The 21,763-nt window shown below is 34.0% G+C and overlaps 1 protein-coding gene across 3 annotated transcripts in view; it reads left to right on the forward strand.

Moving 5' to 3' along the window:
- Positions 1-21,763, forward strand: part of spata17 (spermatogenesis associated 17) — a 72,568-nt gene that overhangs the window by 18,198 nt on the left and 32,607 nt on the right. For all 3 annotated transcript variants that reach the window (XM_015344109.2, XM_069180173.1, XM_015344114.2), the window contains 2 exons: positions 8,424-8,547; positions 17,171-17,392. In XM_015344109.2, the coding sequence (XP_015199595.2) occupies positions 8,424-8,547; positions 17,171-17,392 (346 nt within the window). The remainder of the gene's footprint in view (positions 1-8,423; positions 8,548-17,170; positions 17,393-21,763) is intronic.

A 21,763-nucleotide genomic window follows, 5' to 3' on the forward strand; every position in this document is an offset into this window, starting at 1 on the left:
TGCATTTCTTATTGAACTGCCCTGCCAAGTCACAAAGTGAGCACTTTCATTCATATATAATTCCCATACAATAGTCTTCTAATCCTCTGTGGTTTTTTTATGTGACTACAACATTCTACTATATGGTAGATGAATGCTGCAACATTTGCAAAGATATGCCTGTTGACTTCCCTTGAAATTTTATTGGCTAATGGCAGCCATGGTTTTTTAATTTTTAACTTGCTTAGAACACTCTCTAGAAGTTCAGGTGGGTAGCTGCATTAACATGCGTAGGCTGCAAGGGAACAAGTAATAGGTTTATTCCCTGCTGAAAAGAGAAGAAAGAAAACTCAACGTTTTGGCTGTGGAGCCTTCTTCGGGTGTGAGAAAGACAGGGCAGTAACCAAAGGTAATGTAGCGGGAGAACAAAAGCTGGAAGAGAGGAGGAGCAAGGGTAGGGGACAGAAAGAGAGGCCAATCAAGAGGTGTGAAGTCAGGATAGGTGAAGTATCAGCCTGTCATACACCCACAGCATTTTACAGTTCTTTAATATTGGGTTATTACCATTTTTGGGGGGTAGGTGATTGATTTGACTGATTGAGCTGGATGTCATTGCCACTTTATTCAGATGAGTTCTGTTCTTGCATCCAAAGTTCAATGAATTAATGGACAACTTTTCCAGATGACGAATGGAAATGATGGATCAGATCAGTGTGCAAAGGCTCTTATTGTGCTACCATTATCAAAGGATTAGGCAACCTTGGCACTTACATTCCATTTAGACTTCAAGCCAGTCAATACTATATTTGCTTGATCGACCCTGCTCCTGAAGATGTCTTAAATAATTAAGGTCTAGATGGAGCAAAGACTTCCTGTAGAATGGAATTCAAGTATCAAGGTTGCTCTGTCACATTCTATGTAGTTTTATCAATATGGAAATAAAAAGGAGTAAAGGCATCAAAACTCTTTAATAGTGTGACCAACAAAGACAAATGAATTCTACTGAGAATTCTTGATCTTTCCTCTACTGAACATAGTGAATATGTGCCATTAAACCCATTTCTCCCTGTTGCCTCTTTTGTGCTAAGAAGGCATAATGCATTCTACTCCATACGACTATATTCTGGGGGCTTGGGGCAAACTGTTGAGAAAGTTTAATGGAAACAAGGGAAATCATGCTTATTTTAAAGCTGGAAAGTCTAATTATTTTGGTCCAGTTTTTTAAATTAGAAATGATATATGCAACCACAGATTTAAAAAAATGTTTGATACTATAGAAAAACAAACCAAAAAACCCATACCAAAAAGCAAACCTGATTCTATTTTTTCTTCTGTTTGATTACAAATGGTTATTTTGTACAAGTACAATTTGATACTTTTCATTTAACAAAAAAAGTAATTTGTATTCTTAATGCATTTCATTTGCTTTCATGAAAACGATGCTATGTTTAGCGTGTTTCAAGTGGTTCTGATTAGAGCATTGCCCTTGTAAAGTTTTGTAAAATGTTACTATATAGCTATATGGTAGTATTACATGTTAGTACAGCTTCTTTAAGTCCTCAATGGTTACATACAAAATTAATGCAGTGCATACGCTAGTGAGGAACATATTCTGGGCGCTTTTACAAAGATAAATTGATTTGATTAATTTAAAGGCTGAGTATGCAATCGGTAGACATGTACACTGGTAACCTCTAGCCTGCTATGTAAAAACTGCCCCAGGTTACAAGCAAGCGAATGATGTTATGAAATTAAAAATTAGCCACTGATTTAACTGAGTCCTTGCATTAATAAAACACACTATGCTTGGAGGGCAGAAAAAGATGCCATCTTTTATTTTTGACAAAAAACTTAAACCAAAGTCACATTTTTAATGTCACCAATATATTTTGTTGGAAAATATCTTAGGGCTTTGGCTAAAATTAAATGTAAATTTGTTAAGTGCTTCTTGGATCACTGACTTTTTTTTTATATTTCTCAGAAGTAGGCAGGCCTGTTCCGCAGTAATGATTTTTGTCACCTGTGAGTTATTTCTTCCTAGACACAAGCTGTTGTGTTGAATGTGTTGGCTTTGTTATTGGTACATACACAGTAAAATATTTAAAGACTGCTTTCCTGATGTTATGTTAACATTGATGAATAAAACTGCATTTTACTGTATGTGTTATATCTCTGATCTATTTTAAATACATGTAGAAACAAAGGCCTTGTTAACAGAAATGTAAACTCAAGGTCATACAGTATGTACACATTTCTTAAATAAAAACAAAATTTGTAACAATGCTGTTACAACATTATAAAAGGAGTTTACAGTAAATTTCTGGATGCATCTCTCACATATCTCTTTAATACGCTATTCACAAATCATACAGAATTTAAATTTAACTAATTTAACTATTCAGTAATCTAAAAGTAGGAACAAACATAAGTACTGTAATATTTACAGATGTAACATGTCTTTTCAAAAGCATTTACCATGATACTACTGTACATCATCCCACTGGTCATTAGATATGAATTGGCATAACAGAATATGTTGTTTTCTACAGCAAATACAAAATTATTTTGTATCAATTTTGTTAACACTTGGAAAATATTAATGGAGATCTTTTTTCTTTTAGAAATTAAAGTATTTTATTTCTATATACTAAATATATTTTTCTGCCTTTTGTATTTAGTATGCATCTAGATACAAACATATATACAATGTGTATACTGTATATGTGAGCCCAATTGCTAACTTTCCTAAATCCATTTTCCATTTCTAAGTAGTTTTCTGTAACCACACTTTCTTAATGGATAGAATGAAACACTGGTTTCAGCAGCTCAGGAATCTACTGAGACCGTTATACAGTATGTCCATAGAATAAAACAATACTTGCTGTGATGTGGGTAATGCTATAAATATTAGATCACAGAAGTAAGAAACCTTATAGTAAAGCATAATCAAATAAGAGATTTGAAAACTTACTGTACATTGACCGTTTGTAATCTGTTACGTTTCTGCCTGGTACACTACATTTTTTGTGTTTTTTATAGACCTTCCATTAGACTATCAGGAATACAGGATTACAGAATACAGTTGTTTTCACATCCAAGAAGAGGTCTGTTTAACAGTTAATCACTTGTTTATTTAGTGCTTCGGGGGTTGTGATCAATTAGCAGCAGATTGCATTTATTTAAAATATTCTCTTTGTGTTAAGACTCCAGATCACCCCGTGACTGATCAGTCATCCTGTAAAGGTCTGTCTCTGAGATTTTAATCCATGTTCTCATGTCGCACGATAAATGATTTAAAATTTTACTAATGGCTCCCATTTAGCAACAGCAACAGTGTGTCGCATGCCAATGAAACCAGTCTCCCTCAGACACATTTAAGCAGACCTCCGTATCAGGCATGTATGCTGTTAACAATAAAGGATTTTCCTGTCTGTCATTTCATTGCTGTCTGTGCATAATATGTTGGTAGGCTGGCCATGTTAAGATGTCCATCTTCATTTAACTATCCTTTCCAAATCTCTTAATGAAGTTAAGACCTAAGTTCAACCCAGTAATTCTGTGGCAAGAGTTTGTGCAATGTAACAATTTATCACTTGTCAAGAAAACACTTTTAGTTTCTGTGCTTAATAAGGGCATCCTCGAGGCTGAGTAATTAGAAGTGAACGGTTTGCATATTTACTAAATGCGGAGTGTCATTGCCACCATGGCCTGTTGCCTGCATGAATTATTTCTCTATCTGCAATAAACAGCTGGGTAATTATTACTGCTATAATCAGATAAATTCCCTCTGTAATGTTCTTACATGGCAAATCTTTTAACTCATCCCGAGCTGAGGAAAATTTATGGACTTCAAGTGGTTAGGCTACTTTTCACAGTTTCGTGTCCCTTTCAAGGACATCCAAGGAAGGGAATCCATTATAAATGAAAACCTCCTTTGGTTCATGTATATGTCTGTACTAGGTGCTGGAATAACAATGATCTTTCTCTGGGAAATGACACTGTGGATAAGCTACAGTTGTGGGAGTGCTTTTGTGTTGACTGAAATCTTACAAATATTGATACCCTCACACCTGTAACAGTTTTTTGGTCATATTAAATTCCTACCTGCACAAGGTAATAATAATAATAATAATAATAATAATAATAATAATAATAATAATAATAATAATAATAATAATAATAATAATAATAATAATAATAATAATAATAGAGGACTAACAAAAGCTCTAATGATATATTCTCTTTTCGAGCCTTGTATTGAATTATTTAATTGGACCAATTAAAAATCCATCCAGGTCACATAGAAATTAATTATTTAGTAAGACCAATTAAGCTGTGTTGAAATGGCCCTGAAGGACAGAATTCCCCTAACATTTATGTAGTTCTGTGCTATCTGCAATTAAATACTGAACTCTGGAAGCAGCAAATGTAATTATTGTACATAATTATTTTATTTTCAATAGCATTTGAGGTCTTCATCTACGCTTAAAGCTTGTCAAGAATAAATGGTTTTAACACTCCATACTTAACCCTTGGTACAGTAACTATACATAACTTAGTCATACTTCACATACTTGTGAGAATTACTTATGAACCATTGAAAACATTTTAATTTCTTTTTCATCACAAATTGCCATCACATCACTGCAGTAAATTATGAATCTTAAAAATAATAACATTGTTATTGTCTTTCAATAAAAAATTAGTGCTACTTTCAATTCCCTAAGCAAATTAACTTTAAATAAGTTGTAAGCAATTCAGTAACCTGTCTTTATACATATAGTCTTATTTATTATATTATATATGTTTATACTTACAAATGTTTACACTACCACTGAAGTAAGCCAGATAATATAACTTCAAGTTAATGACTCAGATAATGTAGATAATTCTAACTGCTGTTGAACATAATGGTGTTATATATGTGTATACATAAACAAACTTGCTTATAGAGCACTGATCTTGCTTAACAACTAAACATGGAGTGCAAGGACAAAGAAAGGTCATCAGTGTTAGCAACTCCCATCTCTCCCACAGAAATGGACAGAGCTAATGAGGTTTGTGTGGTACAGCACAAATCCAGAGACACAGATAGAGATCCCTTCAATGGAAACAAATTTGTTTGGCTTTGCTGTACTACATAGCAATTAATAATAGCTTTGAGATATGGGTTAGGAAAGGTCATTCAGCTAGCATGCCGCGTTATCCACAAACAGGTCAGCTGCTGTCTTCCTGGCAGTGAGGCCCTACAACTCACTAAAACTAAAGCTAAACCTAGCTTTTTTAAACTTCCTTATCTAAGCAATTGTTGAGTGCTGTGTTACAAATATGGGACCATGCGATTTTTCATATCTCATATAATTCACTGTTTAATCCTACTTAAGACAAAATACACTACTGCACAATTAACAAATGGGTGTCTTTTAAATGCCACTGTGTTACAGACATAGAGAACGTATGTTATATACAGCAGTGTTCTCTTTTTCTTATGAGTGATTGAAAAGAAAAAAAACATGAGAAACTTGAGGAGAGACTAACTTTCTTAGGAACTGGAATACCTTTTCCAATTTCCTATTTAAAATTATTTTTCCATTCATTAAAATTATAAAACTAATACAATAATTATGCAATTTTATTGTTTTCAGAATTATGTTTCCTTCAGTTCCAGAAATTTGGCATTTTTTTAATTTCTATGTATTCGTGTTTATTTATAGTATTTAGTGTACAGCATTTTTTATTTAAAAATGGTATTTGCAATTTCCTAAAAACATTTCAAATGAAGGATTCTTTAAGTATAATCCAAAATATTAATGTCTGAGGAATCCTGATTTTTTAAATTGACGGCAAGTCATTCATCATTAAGTCTTGGAAGGAGAAAGGCATTACGTGTCTGAAGATTTTTTCTTTAAGGTCTATAAAGGTCTTTAAATCACCTAAGAAAAAGGCATTGTTAAATAACCAACAGTTTTATTTTTTAAATAACAGACTAATTTATCACTTTAATATAATGAATATAGTAACTTTCACAGTATATTTTCCAAAGCTCTTTTGAATAAAAAGTAAGGGGAAAAATGAATCGAATAGTTAACATTAAAAAAATGAATATTAACACATAGATGAAATATTTCTCATAACAACATGTACATTAATTATTTTTTTCTTACAGCCTAACAGAGATGTGATTTAAAGTTTAGCAGTAACCAGATAAGGTTAATAAGATGCTGAGTATTCTCCTTACCCTGGGAAGCTCCAGCTACTACACATTTGTGAACTGAACATGTATGAAGATAACATATTCATGTCCTCATGTCCTCACGAATGCACACTGGCACAACAGCCCAGCAAAGATGTCAGACAGAAGACTGACAGCTCTCACTACACACAGAGCGTGGAGGCCCACATTCTCTGTCCCCTTTTAAGGAGTTTGAATAAACTAACAATAATGAAGTTGTAGTATATTCAAATGTTGGAGTATATATGTACTACAGTATATCCCCAAAAGACTGAGAAGATTTAGGTCTTTCAGCTTCTATTGAGTAGTTGCAATTAAAATATGTATATTTGGACTATTTTGTTTATGTAATAATGAAAAGATCTATAGTAATATAAAATAATAAAAAACATAATGAATAAAAATTTAAGAAATACTGCAAATGTTAACGTTATCCAAGATATACAGTACAAGTAAAACAAAAATGTTGAATATTTTATTACTGTAAATATTCATGCAATAATCAGGCAACAAAAAATAAAACTAAACAAATATTTATATTTGTTTTTTTCTTTTCATAATTAAACTTATAAATAACATGTTTATATTTTGTTTGCAGTGATAATGTTTGACTTTTTATGGACACCCTATAGTAATTAAGCACTAATTAAATTAATGTTATTCTACATATTAATTAAATAAATATTTTCAACACAGAGTAAGTTTTGTCCAGTTTCACCCTTAATAGTAAACTTTGCAAACCCTTCTTGGGAAGTAGGTGAGCAGTCACTCTTGCTGGCAGATTTAGCAAACAACCCTAAGTACATGACTTAGAAGTGTATTTCATGCCTGGGCAAAAACACATAAATAACAAACCAAATAGTACTCAGTGGAAGAGTAACTTACTTTTCCGCTGTTCAGTTAGGATTTAACATTCCTTTTAATATTACCTATGTAACTGTGATAGAAAACACAGGAAATTTCCAATTAGAAAGGGGGGAAGAAGTCTTGAGCAGAACACGTTTATTTTTGATGTAGCTACTGTATTGGAAATACACACTACTGGGACATTTATAGAATAGGTGCTCTTATGAGTCATGTGGACATACAGTATCTATTCATTGCCAATGTATAGTATGTAGACGCATATGTTCACTCCCAGGACACTAGGAAAACTAGGAAAACACTGCTACATCTTTTGTTGTTGTTTTGAAAGAGAGGAAAAAGGATGAATCCCCCTCCTGTTTTACTTAAACTAAAGTTACAACTGGCAATGTACATGATGCAGTGATGCAGTGATACATGATACAGTCGATTGGCTTTGGCCTGCAGTAGTGACGAAAGTATGCTGGAACAAGCCAGTCCATGAAATATTAGTGCAGTGGAGACCTCTAATGGTTCAGGAAAATAATGTCTTTCCACATGTTTCCGTCCAAACCTACATGAAGCTGTTGGTGGAGATCTGTGTCTAGGTGAAAGTGCCGCATAAATTGTACAGTACATCAGAATCATGAATACAGTTCCAATTCAGGGTTGTGGGAGAGATGAAGTGTATTCCAGTAAGAAACAGAGATAAGAATGGATACACCCTCGACTGGACACCAGTCCATCCCAAGGCAGACACATTCAAACACAGCCATGCACACACTCACACTTCGGGACAATTTTCCCAGAAGCTTTGTGAAAATAAATTTCAATGAAACTGATATGAAATATTGAAGAACAAAAAAGATTTAACAAAATTAAAGATTATCACTCAAAATAAGTAAATATTTGCATACCCCTTTAGTCCCTTTACTTACTACTGCCTGTGTATTTTTGTTATTTTACAGTGTTTTTTACATACACTGATGAACTTAGCCTTCTCATTTCCTTTTTTGAGCCAGTGTAGTCAAAGATTGCTGTGTGAATACCAATTATTTGTAATTTGTGGTATTTAACTTTAATCTTCATTCTAAAATTTTGTATAAATTCTTATTTTAAATAAAATTATTTTAACCATAATTTGTTGCATGATGAGATTTAATTATACATAAAGTATTATTCCATTTATTGGTTATCAGCTAGTGTTCAAATAGTATTTTTTTAAAGTGCTTAGATTGTTTTAGTTTGTTACTGCATAGTATAAATTATATATTTACCCTGGTACAGTATGTACAGAATATATTTAATCTGTACTCTTTTAAGTCTTGATGTAATGAATAATAGATCAGTCATTTTTCATCTCTCACAGAAAAGAATTGGCAGAATTTGCTGAAATCAAGAGGATGGAGAGAGAGCGAATGGCTCTGGAGAAAGAAGAGAAGAAAAAGTGTTATGAAGCACAGCGGATGCATTACCTCCTGAGTACTCATCAGGTTTGTAGTGCTTACCTAAGTCCTACCCTGTCATACTATGCAGCTGTGGTCTTCATATGCATGTCCACTTTGTCATAGATAAAATGGGCAAGTAAGGCTTTTTAGTGTGACAGGATATTTTGAAATGATATCACAAACAGTTGTTTCCCTTTGTTTGATTTAATTATTATAGACAGTTTCTGTATTATCCTAAATCACTTTAACACAGGAAACCTGTATATAACTAGAATGGTAGTATGGTATTGATTCCACTTAGTCAAACAGTGATATAAAGGGATAGGGGTCATTGTCTATAAGGATCAGTAGTCTGTACAGTTTTTGACCTTTCACCTACTCCATCATGATGACTGAACCATTTCCAAACTAAATAAAGTAAACAATTAGATACAGCATTTTTTCTTCTCATTTGAGCTTCTCATATCTGTATAACTATAAAAAGTTAGGATATTGCAAGATGGAGAAGATTCTAAGCAAATTGTTTTTTATGTATGCTTCCTTACTCTAATGTACAAACTTTGGATCACACTTTTCCAAGACATACTGATTGCTAGGACAAAAAGACTTATTTCTATAAAACATACATACGTAATTACTTTTTGTAAAAGTAATGATCACAGCATTTCCCCTGGGTTGGACGTCTGTAGGCAATACCAACATTGAAATGCAAAGTCACATAAGGGGAAATAGTTGTGGATCATTAAAGAGCTCTTTAGGGAATGATTTACACAACCACTTAAATGGATTAAACATTTTAAGGGGTTTGACAACTAGTAACATTGTTATCTTTATCCAGTTTTATAATGTAGGGTTAGAGTACAGTATGTAATTTAACAGCAAGCTAAAAGCAACCTAAACTATTGAAGACCTAGCATGAGCTAAAAGAAAGAAGTCTACAAAACAGAGGAGAAAAAGTATTTCTTAAAGCATAAAAACATTTAATTTTGCACCCTATGTTGGTGCCTTCAGTGACCACTTGTATGGATATAATATTTATGTAAGGCTTGTGCTGAAGAAAAAAATGATTTAAGGAAAATTAGTAAGTCTAATCAGACAACAGTAACAATAATTTTTACAAAGTGCCAATTGCTGTGGTTAATAAAGAATCTGAATGAAAATTAGTTTATTTAGCTGCATAAACTCAGGGAGTGTTTGCTGGATTGTTGAAAGAAGTTCATTCAGAAGAGTAACAGCAGAAGCTGACAAATGATCATGTTTCCTTTTACTTCTCAGTGAGAGTAATTGAATGTGGAATATCTTACTAAACGCCGGACTGTGACAGCATGTTAACACTGACTATCTCCTAACAGCAGGGCAATTATTTGCTGAGTGGGATTTTTATAAATCCCCTGGCAGTAGTATGTCCTGATAATTATGATGAAGTGTGCTGGTCAGTGTTGATTCAGCAGTCCCATCTCCAGCAAATATTTCATTTGCTGCTCTCCTTCATGCCTTTACGGTCATTACATTTCTCTTGCCTTCAACAGCATTATCCTTGTCTCCTCTGTTTGCCTATTCCCAGTTCCTGTAGATTCACACACAGTAGCTATGTATGTTGAAGGGGTTTACGATTACTGGGGCAGGAAACATAACAGGCAGTTATAGAATGTGACAGCATACATCAGGAGCTAATATGCTAAAATTGTTCATGGACAGTCATAAGATGGCCAAGAACAACAATTTTACTTTTCTGTTTTGTTTCCCATGTATGTTGTAGGTCAAAAGGAGCACCTCTTTTGTTTAATCTCTGTAAAGGTTGAGTTATGTGTTTGTGAGTGGTAGATGCAGGACAATAACATAATGCAGGTAAACCTGCTATAGAATACCTTTGATCACCATCCATGCAAAATGCAATTGTGAAACATGAGTGCTAAAAAAATAACCCTTTAAGGTATTTTCCCATTATCATTAACCATTTAACAATACTATTTTTATTACAGAGGTCAACTTTCCATTGAACCTACAGAAGTTTGCCTTAATGCAAACAGAATAAATAATAATAAATTAATAATACTTTCTTACACTTATATAGTGCTTTTCTGGACACTCTACTCAAAGCACTTTACTATGGTAAATGGGGACTCCTCTCCACCAGCACCAATGTGCAGCATCCACCTGGATGATGCGACGGCAGCCATAGTGTGCCAGAACGCTCACCACACATCAGCTATCAGTGGAGAGGAGAGCAGAGTAATGAAGCCAATTCATAGATGGGGATTATTAGGAGGCCATGATTGGTAAGGGCCAATGGGAAATTTGGCCAGGACGCCTGGGTTACACCCCTACTCTTTTGGAGAAACTTCCTGGGATTTTTAATGAGTCAGGACCTCGGTTTTATGTCTCATCCGAAGGACGGCGTCTGTTTACAGTATAGTGTCCCCATCACTATACTGGGGCATTAGGACCCACATGGACTGCTGGGTGAGCTCCCCCTGCTGGCCCAACTAACACCTCTTCCAGCAGCAACCTTAGTTTATCCAGGTACTGACCAGGCAGGCTCACACCTGCTTAGCTTCAGTGGGTTGCCAGTTGTGAGTTGCAGAGTGATATGGCTGCTGACAAATGCAGTGTAGAAACCAGAAGATTACTGCTCTATCAATTGCAACAGATGGGAACATCACAGTCTAGCACAAGAATGCTACATTTGATTGTATATACTTTATATAATATTTGTGGTGGAATGGAATGTTATTTCTGTTAAAATACTTTGCATATTAATCCTGTAATATGATATTTTTTCTCTACATCTTGGTATTTATCATTTTAATGAGAAAATAAAAGGAAGAAACTCAAAACACAACCAAAGTTAGTAATTTAATTTAAGGCCAGACCAGGTCATGGCATCTCAAAACACGATCATACTGGTAAAATTGTATCATTGAAACTTTATTAAGTTACAAAGGAGTTACAAAGTTTCAGAAAGTAGTAATACAAAAGAAAATGAATAAAATGTGTCCCATTCAAAATTTATCCAGATACATTTTAAAATGTATGTTTTTCCACTTGCTTAGCCAAGTACACATACAAATACAATTGGTACAAAACAAGGACACAATGTGGTCTCTAATTCAATGAAACACAAACAACAAACAGACAGACAGACTGAATAATGTACAGAGACCCACAACAACACTTGTCTAAGTGTACATTATTCAGTCTGTCTGTCTGTCTGTATGGTGTTTGTGTTTCATTGAATTAGAGACCACATTGTGTCCTTGATTTGTACCAATTGTATTTGTATGTGTACTTGGCTAAGCAAAGGGAATGTATCCTAAAAAGAATGCATTTTTTTTACTTTATTACTTTTTTTTGTCTCAAAAAACATTACCCCTAAACAACTGCTGCACTTGAGTTACTTTAAACCGGAAGGCATTCCTGGAAGGTACATGGGGCTGCGCAATAACTGTACTGTAGGTTTTCATTCTAACTCACCTCTTATTGATTGAACTGGTATAACTAATGTACTGTACGTCTCTCGGTGCTTTAAGTGCTGCAAAATTAAAGAGACATAGAAAACCTGAAGACATGCTGCACGAGTCTTCTAAGACCAGAATCGGACTGTTCTGGTCTAACCACACATCACTCAACAGTCTCACCCTTTCATTAGGTGTCCTTCCTTTTCTCACATCTGACTGATATTTTTCACCCTGTCTGGTGGAAACCAAAAAGCTTTTAGCAGGAAATCTTTTAATAAATGTTACCTATTTATTTCAAATAAAGAGTACCTGATTAAAGGAATTAGTGGTGTGGTTCAAGCTAATGAAAATGTCTCTCTCATCCTAGCGTTAATCCCGCATCAGCAGGGTCTGCTTGTCGGCACGCCCGCCCCCATTTGGTGGTTTGAACCAAATCTTTGAGCTGATGTTGCCATTAAATGCAACCGAGAATACTCCAACCAGCGTCGCTCAGCCTGCCGTCGGAGTGTGGGGGGGGAGGAGGAGAACAAAGTAATGTAGCCAATTCATAGAGGGGGATTATTAGGAGGCATAGGAAATTTGGCCAGGCATTAGGACCCAAATGGACCGCAGGGTGAGCGCCCCCTGCTGGCCTCACTAACACCTCTTCCAGCAGCAACCTTTTTTCCCAGGAGGTCTCACATCCTGGTACTGACCAGGCTCACACCTGCTTAGCTTCAGTGGGCTGTCAATTGTAAGGTCCAGGGTGACATGGCTGCTGGCCAAGCTAATGAAAATAAAATAAAAACTTAAATGCAAATAAGTTTTCCATCTGACCATTTAATCAATGATTAATTCAATGCTAAAAAGTAAAAAAATCAAAGAATAACGAATTCATTTGTAGTGCCTTCTTTAGGTGTGTGAGGGAATGAGGGAGAGAGCAATATCTTGAATGGAAAGTGAACAAAATAAAAGACAGTGTACATTTAAAGGTAATAGTTAGGGTATAAGAAAGGAACTCCAAAGCTGTAAAAATCTGAGATAATAATTCTGGGGGAGGTGTTGACTATAGGAAATAAATTAATTGGATGACTGAAATGGATCATTTCTATTATTTTTCTGTAGGCACGTGTAATAACTTTGACCAAACTGCATACTGTAAGGATTTTTACATACCTTTTTGTCAGTGCAGTCAGTATTGAATTGAAAAAAAGCCCTTTGTAGAACATTCAGAACACACGTTATTAAAAAGATATTGCTGCTCTGGAATCAATCAAGAGAATAGCAACCAGATATATTCTGGGGCTTAAAGGAATGTCTTATACTGAAAAACTAAAATAGTTTTTTTAGTCTTCAACAGAGAAGGATATGAGGGGACTTGATCCAGGTATTCAAAATCCTCAAAGGCATTAAGAAAGTCAACCCAGTGAACTTCAGAGTTAACAGGGTTATACAGTATGAACCAGAGGTCTCAAATGGAAGCTATGTGGATGTACATTTGAAACAGAGACAAAGATATATTTCTTTACACAAGGAGTTGAAGGAGCATGTGACAGGCTAGACAGCCATGTTTTAAAAGCCATAACCCCTTCTTCTTTCAAGAAAAGACAGGATGAGATTCCTCAGATTAATTAGCTACTATCTTTCCAATGAACTAGATCTGTAGAATGTTGCTTGTTGATCTCTAAGAAATGTGGCATATCTAGTACTTGGAAAAGACTTTGCACATGTAGCACTGGATATAGCACTTTAAGACTTTACATTTATTTCTTAACAAAGGGATATCACAGGTGTTTTCAGGTTTATTACTGTAGGGGGAGTTCGGAGTTTTTAACCCTTGGGAAGTTTGTAAATATTATCTCAGGACAGATACGAATGCTCGTGATATAGGGAACAGAACCCGAAAGTCAAAACTGAAAGATAAAAATACTTACAATACGGGGCTCTTCTTGAACACTGACACACTTGTGCTGGAGAAAACGTATTTCGTAGTGGTAGTCTTCTATTTCAAGACTGTGTTGTTGTTTGTCATAGATATCACTTTACTGATAAGGAGGGAAAAAATAAGTTTCAGAAGCTAATTACTGAGGCAGGTCACTTAAACTGTTTGGAGAGGAGGGTGAATCTATGCCCATGTGTTTTCCTTTTTAGATAATCTATTTATAACCTTAATATTTGTATTAAATGTTGTAATGATATTAAAAACATCTGCTTAAAAGCAGGTTCCAAACTAATTTTCTTTTAATATTATTTCTCTCTAGTGATTGAAAAAATCCTTCTGCCTGTTCCGTATCTGTAAATGATAAAAAAGAAGTCCTTTACTGTCTGATCTGCTTCTTTTTAATTATTATTTATTTTTTAACAGTCATTAATTTTTATACTATCCCTCACGGTCCTAATTGTGAAAGAATCTATGCTTTCATGTATCAAGAGAAAAAAAAAATGCTGAGGAAGGGAGACAGATGATGGATGGATGTCCACACAGGAGGGCTGAAAATATTAACATTATGCTAAGGATGACTAGCTAACAACTGGTGCATTTGCCAATGAACCTGACCTTCTGCAATTAATATTCCAGGTTATGCATGGACTGCTGTGATGATGAGGAAAAAAATATCACAGTGTATAGTACTGTATATATAGTTCCATACCATGCTTTTCCAAAGACAATTGGCATGTACATTGCCTTACAAAAGTATTCATCCCTTCCAATTATGTCCTTTTTTGTTGAACTGTAAGTTGGAGAGCACCAGTTCAGGTTGGGGATTGTTTAGTGATTAGTTTACTGAAATTGCACACCATTTTAAAATCTGTAACTAATAGAGACCTGCGATAGGGGGTGGTCAAAGAGGTCATACTGTATGTACTGTAGTAGGCTAGCAAAAGGATTTCCCAACCGCGTGTGCTGAATTTCTTTTTTGGAGTTTATACGGGAGGGAGGACAACAACAATGTTCAATTGTGTTACCTTAGCTGTTAGTAATTCGCAATCTCTCCTGATGTCATTTCCTCTCCTAAAGCACTATAAATAGTGTACAGTATGTTATCCCCTTCTCTCCCTAACATACGTCTTTTTGCACCCCACCTCCTCCCTATCTCCACCTTTGTAGCTACCTCTTGCTCACACCTCACTGTGCACGGCAGTCTAAGTCTTCTTGTCCTATGGCCAGGGGGTTAGCCCTCACCCAAGTGGGTTAAACCACATTTTTAAACACTCCATAATCCTCTCGTATACTTAATTCCTGGGTGTTGTTATTCCTGGTGAACCTAGCCACTGGAATAAATATTTGAGAGGTAGGGATGGTTTTAGCTCTGTATCTCATCCTACATATGGTCCATATTTTATCGGAGGGGTGAGAAGACTAGTTGACTGTAGATGGCCTGTACTCAGGGACAATACATAATTAATAATAATAGTAAATGTATAAGTTTAAATGTATATGTTTAAGTGTCATAAAAGCATAACACTTGCTTAAAACATTGTGCCAAAGAAATAAAGAAACTGCATGATGTGCTTGGTTGGTTTTCATTCCTGACTATGTGGTGTCTTTTATCAAGTAATTTAATTTGGTGTCAGAACTTTTTTGCACTTTTACTGTTTAAAAATCCCCTACATTATTATTCTCAAAATATAATCCTCAAATAAGTCAATTGTTTAATATTAATAAGTATGGATGGCAAAATATGAGCTGCTGGAGTGATTCCAGCCTATATAGGACAATCTTAAACCGTGCACTGGTAAACAGTGTTAATCCATATTCTTCACTTTATTTTTTTTTTTTAATTGTAACTTGGAAGAAATTGGCAGTATTTATACACTCTCAAATATGCTATTTTGAATTGACATTTGTTTAATCCACGTATATGAAATCCCCATGATCAGACTTCTGGTTATTAAAATTAAGGGAACAATTTTAAGGATTCACTTAAGTTATTAAAATATTTTAACTTTTTTTGCAAACACATGGTCAGTCACCATAGCATTAAGAATAGATAAAACTAAATTAAGATTATTTTATAATTGCCTTATGAATTATTTAATTCTAAAATCCCCACATTGAAGACATTAAAAGAAAATATAGTGCAATAATTTGATTTGATCATAATTGCAAATTAGTAAAGTGTATGTAGAAAGCATGTATATTTATTGATAGTAATACAACTCTTTGATGATCAGTTGTTACAGTTGTGCATTTTTGTTGCTAAAATGTTAAGGTGTTTGTTGATGGTAGAGAAGGAGTCTTCCTAATATCACAGTGGAATCTTATAATGGCCTTATTCCCACCACAAAATATCCATATAACTGAGGAGTTTATAGTTTGCTTTCTCACGACCTCCAGAATTAAGAAAAACATTTGCTTTGTCTAAAATTTTAACAAGCAGACTCAAGTCATCATAATCCAAATTGACAATGGTTTTCAAGTATGTAACTTGAGTGTGTCGAAAGATATACATTGTTTGCTAAGCGAGATTGTTAGGATCCAGATGGAGAATGTCTCACCTTATTTGAATGTTTGTTGTGTATCCAGACCATCAAAGCTCCATATGTGAATTGTAATGCCTAACTTTTCATTTGTAATTTGGTGTTCTATTTCTCTGTGTTCTCAAATAGGATGTGGTTCTTTGAACTCTATATGATCTTACCCTCACCATTACTTTAAATTTGAGAAGTCAAATTACAAGTAGGCCTGTTCCGTTTCAACATTTTCTTACCAACACACACAAATCAATGTAACACAGAAAACATTTGCAAACTTTTTAAGTTATTTTTCTCTTGCTGTTCTTTTGTATTTTGTTGGTTTAATAGCAGACCTACCTTGAATCAAAGTAGTAGAATTGGGAGAGCTGTGATTTTGTAGACTTTTTATAGCCTCTATTGCATTAATACAAAATTATTAAAGGCAAATTTGTTACAAAATCTAGACATCCATTGTATGAATATATTTAATCTGCACATGTATTGGTTTTTAAAACTTTGTGTCTTTGAAAGTCATTAACAAATTGAATTAGATTATGAATTGTTACATGATCAGATGTGATGTGTGATCTTAGTTAGCAAGTTTAAATGAGCTAATAACATTACTCCTTTACAGTAAAAAGCTAGTTTTATCATGGTTTTTTTATGCTAAAATATTGATCTTGAAAAGCAGCTAGTCTATGTTAAAGGCAAAATGAATTGTTATTACTGTATTGTAGTTTAAGGATGATTTTTACTTTTTTCCCCTTTCCCAGTGCCCTGGTGTCTTTAACTCACCATACAGACCTTTCCCAGATGAAATGGAACTGAAACTGCAGATGAAACTGAAACCACAGAGCATGAGACCTCTGAGCCTTAAAACGTCGTTCCATAGAAAAGAGACCAGCAAGGGGCTTGTGAACATGAATGTACCAGGATCTCCTTTAACCCTCACAATGGCACAGCCTTTGCCTCCCATCCCCAAGAAGAAACCACAGGTGAGAAAGATCAAACTTATAAAATTAATCTGGGGTTTGGAATTTTATTACAAAAGTGGTAACTAAAAATCATTCATTCTTCATTCTGTAGGTAATGATAAACAGCTGAAGCAGATGAATGGGAAAATTCAATTTTACACTTAATTGTATAGCCATATACATGAAATGGGCAAATTATAATGTAAAATACTGTAAGAACATGAGAAAGGATAAAAATGGAAGAAATCCATTCAGATAATCTTCCTTTTCAGTTGCCATTAGCTAATTGATTATCCAGCCATTCCTTGAAAGAAGGCAAAGCATCAGCTTTAACAACATGACTGAGCACCATGTACTGTACTCCCACTACACTTTGTTTTTAAACCAACACTTCTCTTGTTAGTTTTAAGCTCACCTTTCCTTTCCTTTAGTATGTACTGTACTTGTGTCCTCTGTTTCATAATTTACTGTTTAATCTGAAGAAATCCATAGAACAAACTTTGTTCTAAACCAGCTTTTGAGGATTTTGAATCTAATCTGCTCTTCTCTGTTTTTTTAGTGAAGGAGATTCTCAGTTAACAACTATAACATAAATCCCTATATTTTAATTCTAGACATTTAACCACATAGCCAAACCATTCTGTTTGTCATTTTTATTGTTCCGCAACTTTGCCTGGAAGATTATGTCCTTACATACCTGTGTCTTTCTTATGAATAGCCTCTTCAAGTTCAACGTGTCACGTTGTAAATTTAAAGTTTTCTTTTGCTGTTTCTCCATACAGGCAACACCCTACAATTGTTTGAATTAAGAGTTTTCTACCTGATATTTGATATTTCTCAAATTTCTTTTGCAGATTATACAGTTTTGATAATGTTTTTCCTTTGGTGTCGTCTGCAAACTTATTTTGCTAACCATAGCAGAATCTTTGAAAAAAACATTAGGAAGAGCAGTGGTCCTAATATAGATTTTTGAGGTACACTGTTAATTACATCACCCTGATTTGTGCATTTAGCCCTTAGCTGTCCAATAACCTGAGGGCAATTTAAAAACAGTATGTTACCTTAAATGAATATTCCCTGCAATGTGAGAATTAATCTTTGAGAAGAAGAACACCCTTATTTCAGTGAATCTATCAAGTTAGTTAAGCAAGAGCAATTCTAAATCCATTCATGACTATCCTTTAGAATCTTGTTGCTATAAAGATGATCCTCTAGTTAAGTTATAATTACTTCTCCCATAACCTAGAATGTAATAGTAGTAACACTTATTGGTTTATAATTACTTGGTTTGGTTTTCTCACCCTTTTTATGGATGAGTGCTACATTAGCAATTTTCCAGTCAGTGGGTGTTAATCCTATCTTGAGAGGAGTTTTGTTAATGGTCTATGAATAGCATCTCGTGTTTCCTTAAGTACAATTGGTTCCCATCTGGCTCTGGAGATGTATCTATCATGTATGCTTCTAGTGCCTGTAATCTGCTGTTTCTTCTATGCTTATTTTGTTTGACATTTAAGTTTGTATTTTCTCATCCTGTCTGTTACTTCATTGGTAAACATTTTTATTTCTCTACAACCACTTTTGGAACTGTGATCATTGATAGAGGAGAATTCAGATGTTGTAATTATTATGTTGGGCCAATAAACATGATTGCCACAATCAACCAATCAAAAGCTTACTTTTTAAAAGATGATACAGTACATTAATGGAAGATGCCTATATCCAAGAACATATGTAAATATGTTATTGGACACCCTGAACAAGAAAACGCTCTTGTATACCTGTCTATATATATATACTTTATATTCAAGCTGTGTACAGTAACTTCAAAATTTGGTAAAGGCTTATGCTTTAAGAAGAATCCTACTATTGGTATGATAAATTTAACTTTGTATGATTTTTGGAAAAACTGGTAATATAAGTCACATGATGAATGATAACTCCTTTGGAACCCCTTATTTGCATGAATACTGGAGTGCATTACCTTTATTCTATGAGAAAGAGGTCACACAATTTGGTGGCTGTAGTGAGTTTTTTAAAAGTGTATTTGATACACTTTTGCATTTGATATTATCTTACTCCTGCAGAACATGCTGCTTGCTACTGTTATCATCATTAATAATTATAATTGATAAAAAACAATATAAATATTATTTTATAGAGACACATACTGTATACATACAGTACATACTAGAGACTGTATACATACAGTCCAATTAAGAAAATGTTTGTATGTCTTAAACTTAAGTCTTGTTGTGCTGTGATAGATTGAACTACATTATGAATGAAATAAAAGAATGTTGAGAGTTAATATAAAGATCAAGACAAGCATTTTAGAAAAGTTTTATAAATTTCATAGCAAGTATATTTTATATTTCTAACCTGAAAAACAAAACTGCTTACCCATAAAGGATAGTTATTTAATTAGTCATATAAACATTATCAAAATTAAATTCAAATATCTGAAACTTTTTGTTTTAATAATTTAATGCATATTTATTCTTTGTTGCCTTTCTAAAAAAGATTCTATAATTCCATTAAAATATCACCAAGTACCATGAAATGTATTGGTAAGACAGGTTTAATATGCAATTTTATATTCTTTAGGGAAGTACAATATAGTTAAACAGTCTTCCAATCACATTTAACAATTGTTGGAACATATAGATGCCCAGCTAGCTTGAGAAATGTGTCTATCAACATTACGCTCAGACGTTTATTAAATGCATGTCATTAAACAGCTCTTAGCAAGGGAATACCACAGCTTTTAAAATAGCCTTAATAAAAAATTCTTTAAGTACCTTCAAATCTAGCATGTCATCTTGTCCAGCTGTGAAAAGTATTTGATGATACGTATTTGCCATTTGTGTTATTTACGGTCCATGACTTTTATGGTAACTGGTTCCTATTATTGGTTTCTATTAATGTAAAACATAAGTGAGCAGAAATGAGGCGTGAATCATTTCTTTTTATTAGAGCCACTGTCTTCACTCAGGCTGGCTGAGGCTCCAGCTGTGCCTTGTTAGTAGGAACTCATTAAAAAAGGAGATCTTTCAGAGTATGCGCTTTGCATGGAATGGCATTATCTATTTACATTTTACAATCACAAAAGGCAGGGTTTCATTTTCTCACCTGCTAACAGTTCCAGCAAGATCTCCTTAATGCCAGTCTGCTATTTGATAACTATCTCATTGTGATAGATGGATTATATCTTTCCTATAGAAAGCAATGAGTTTGGAGACAGTGGGAGCTGAACCGTTGTTGATAGTATCAAAGATGATACCCAACTCACCTGCATGAATTAACTACAACGACACTCAGCACCTGAAGGTCAAACTGAAAGCGAACTGAAACAAAGAGTGTATTTTTATCTGTGTAGTCAAATGGCATAAAACATGTGAGATCTTAAATCTTAAATCTTTGAGGATGTATATTTTTATTTACTGTAGGTATTTAATTGTATCCTAGTACTGTATACATAATGTGATTCTAATAATTTAAATTTGGTAGTAAATTGTCTATGTTATCAACAGGATACCTTCCAAACACTCTCCTGCATCACTGATTTTGAGTTTGTTACGCAAATCTTTTTTATTTGCTTGGTCATCACTGGAGAGATTTAATCCTTACTTGTTTCAGACACAAATGGTCCCACCTCTCTAACTAAAGCTCATTTCTTCATTATGCCTCATGAATTTCCCAGTGGAAGTCAATCAGTATAACCCCAACATGAACATATACATAAATATGCATAGATCAAAGTACATGTAAATTTGATCTCATTCAATATTTCATCATATTTTAAATACATTTTAATACTTTATCATTTGACAGATTTAATGTGGTGGTCAGATAGGGTCCAAAATGGTAAAATAAAAATTAAACCTATAAATAAAATATTGACTTCATCATTTTAAAAATACTGTATCATTGTTGCTGGGTTTTTACCCATTTTGCTTTTACTACTAATCTAGCAGATTCAGGTTAGTGGTCAAGAATTTTAATTAAAATGCCACATATGTCTGTGAATCTTTGTCATATAAAAGTATATTTAGAGAATACAAAGGTTAGTGCTTTAAAGAAGAATTTTCCAAATATTTCTGCAAAACTGTCAATCAGATGAAATCAATCTATTTTTTACTTAAATATTAGATTTGATGAGTGACAATGGGAAGACAAAAAGAAAGAAATGTTGTTTAAGGAAATGAGTAGTTGTTTTTTGTTATGTCTGGAAGTGAAACTGAAAATGTGATTCTTGCCCTTAATTGGCACAGTTGAGCACACATGGAACATAATATTCCATTTCAAACAAGAAAAACAGGATACTGAGGCATTTACCCATGTTTTCATCAATCAATCAAGGTTTATTTATCAATACATGAACAGAATGACATA

This window comes from Lepisosteus oculatus, chromosome 2 (assembly GCF_040954835.1).
Source record: "Lepisosteus oculatus isolate fLepOcu1 chromosome 2, fLepOcu1.hap2, whole genome shotgun sequence".
Classification (NCBI taxonomy): domain Eukaryota; kingdom Metazoa; phylum Chordata; class Actinopteri; order Semionotiformes; family Lepisosteidae; genus Lepisosteus; species Lepisosteus oculatus.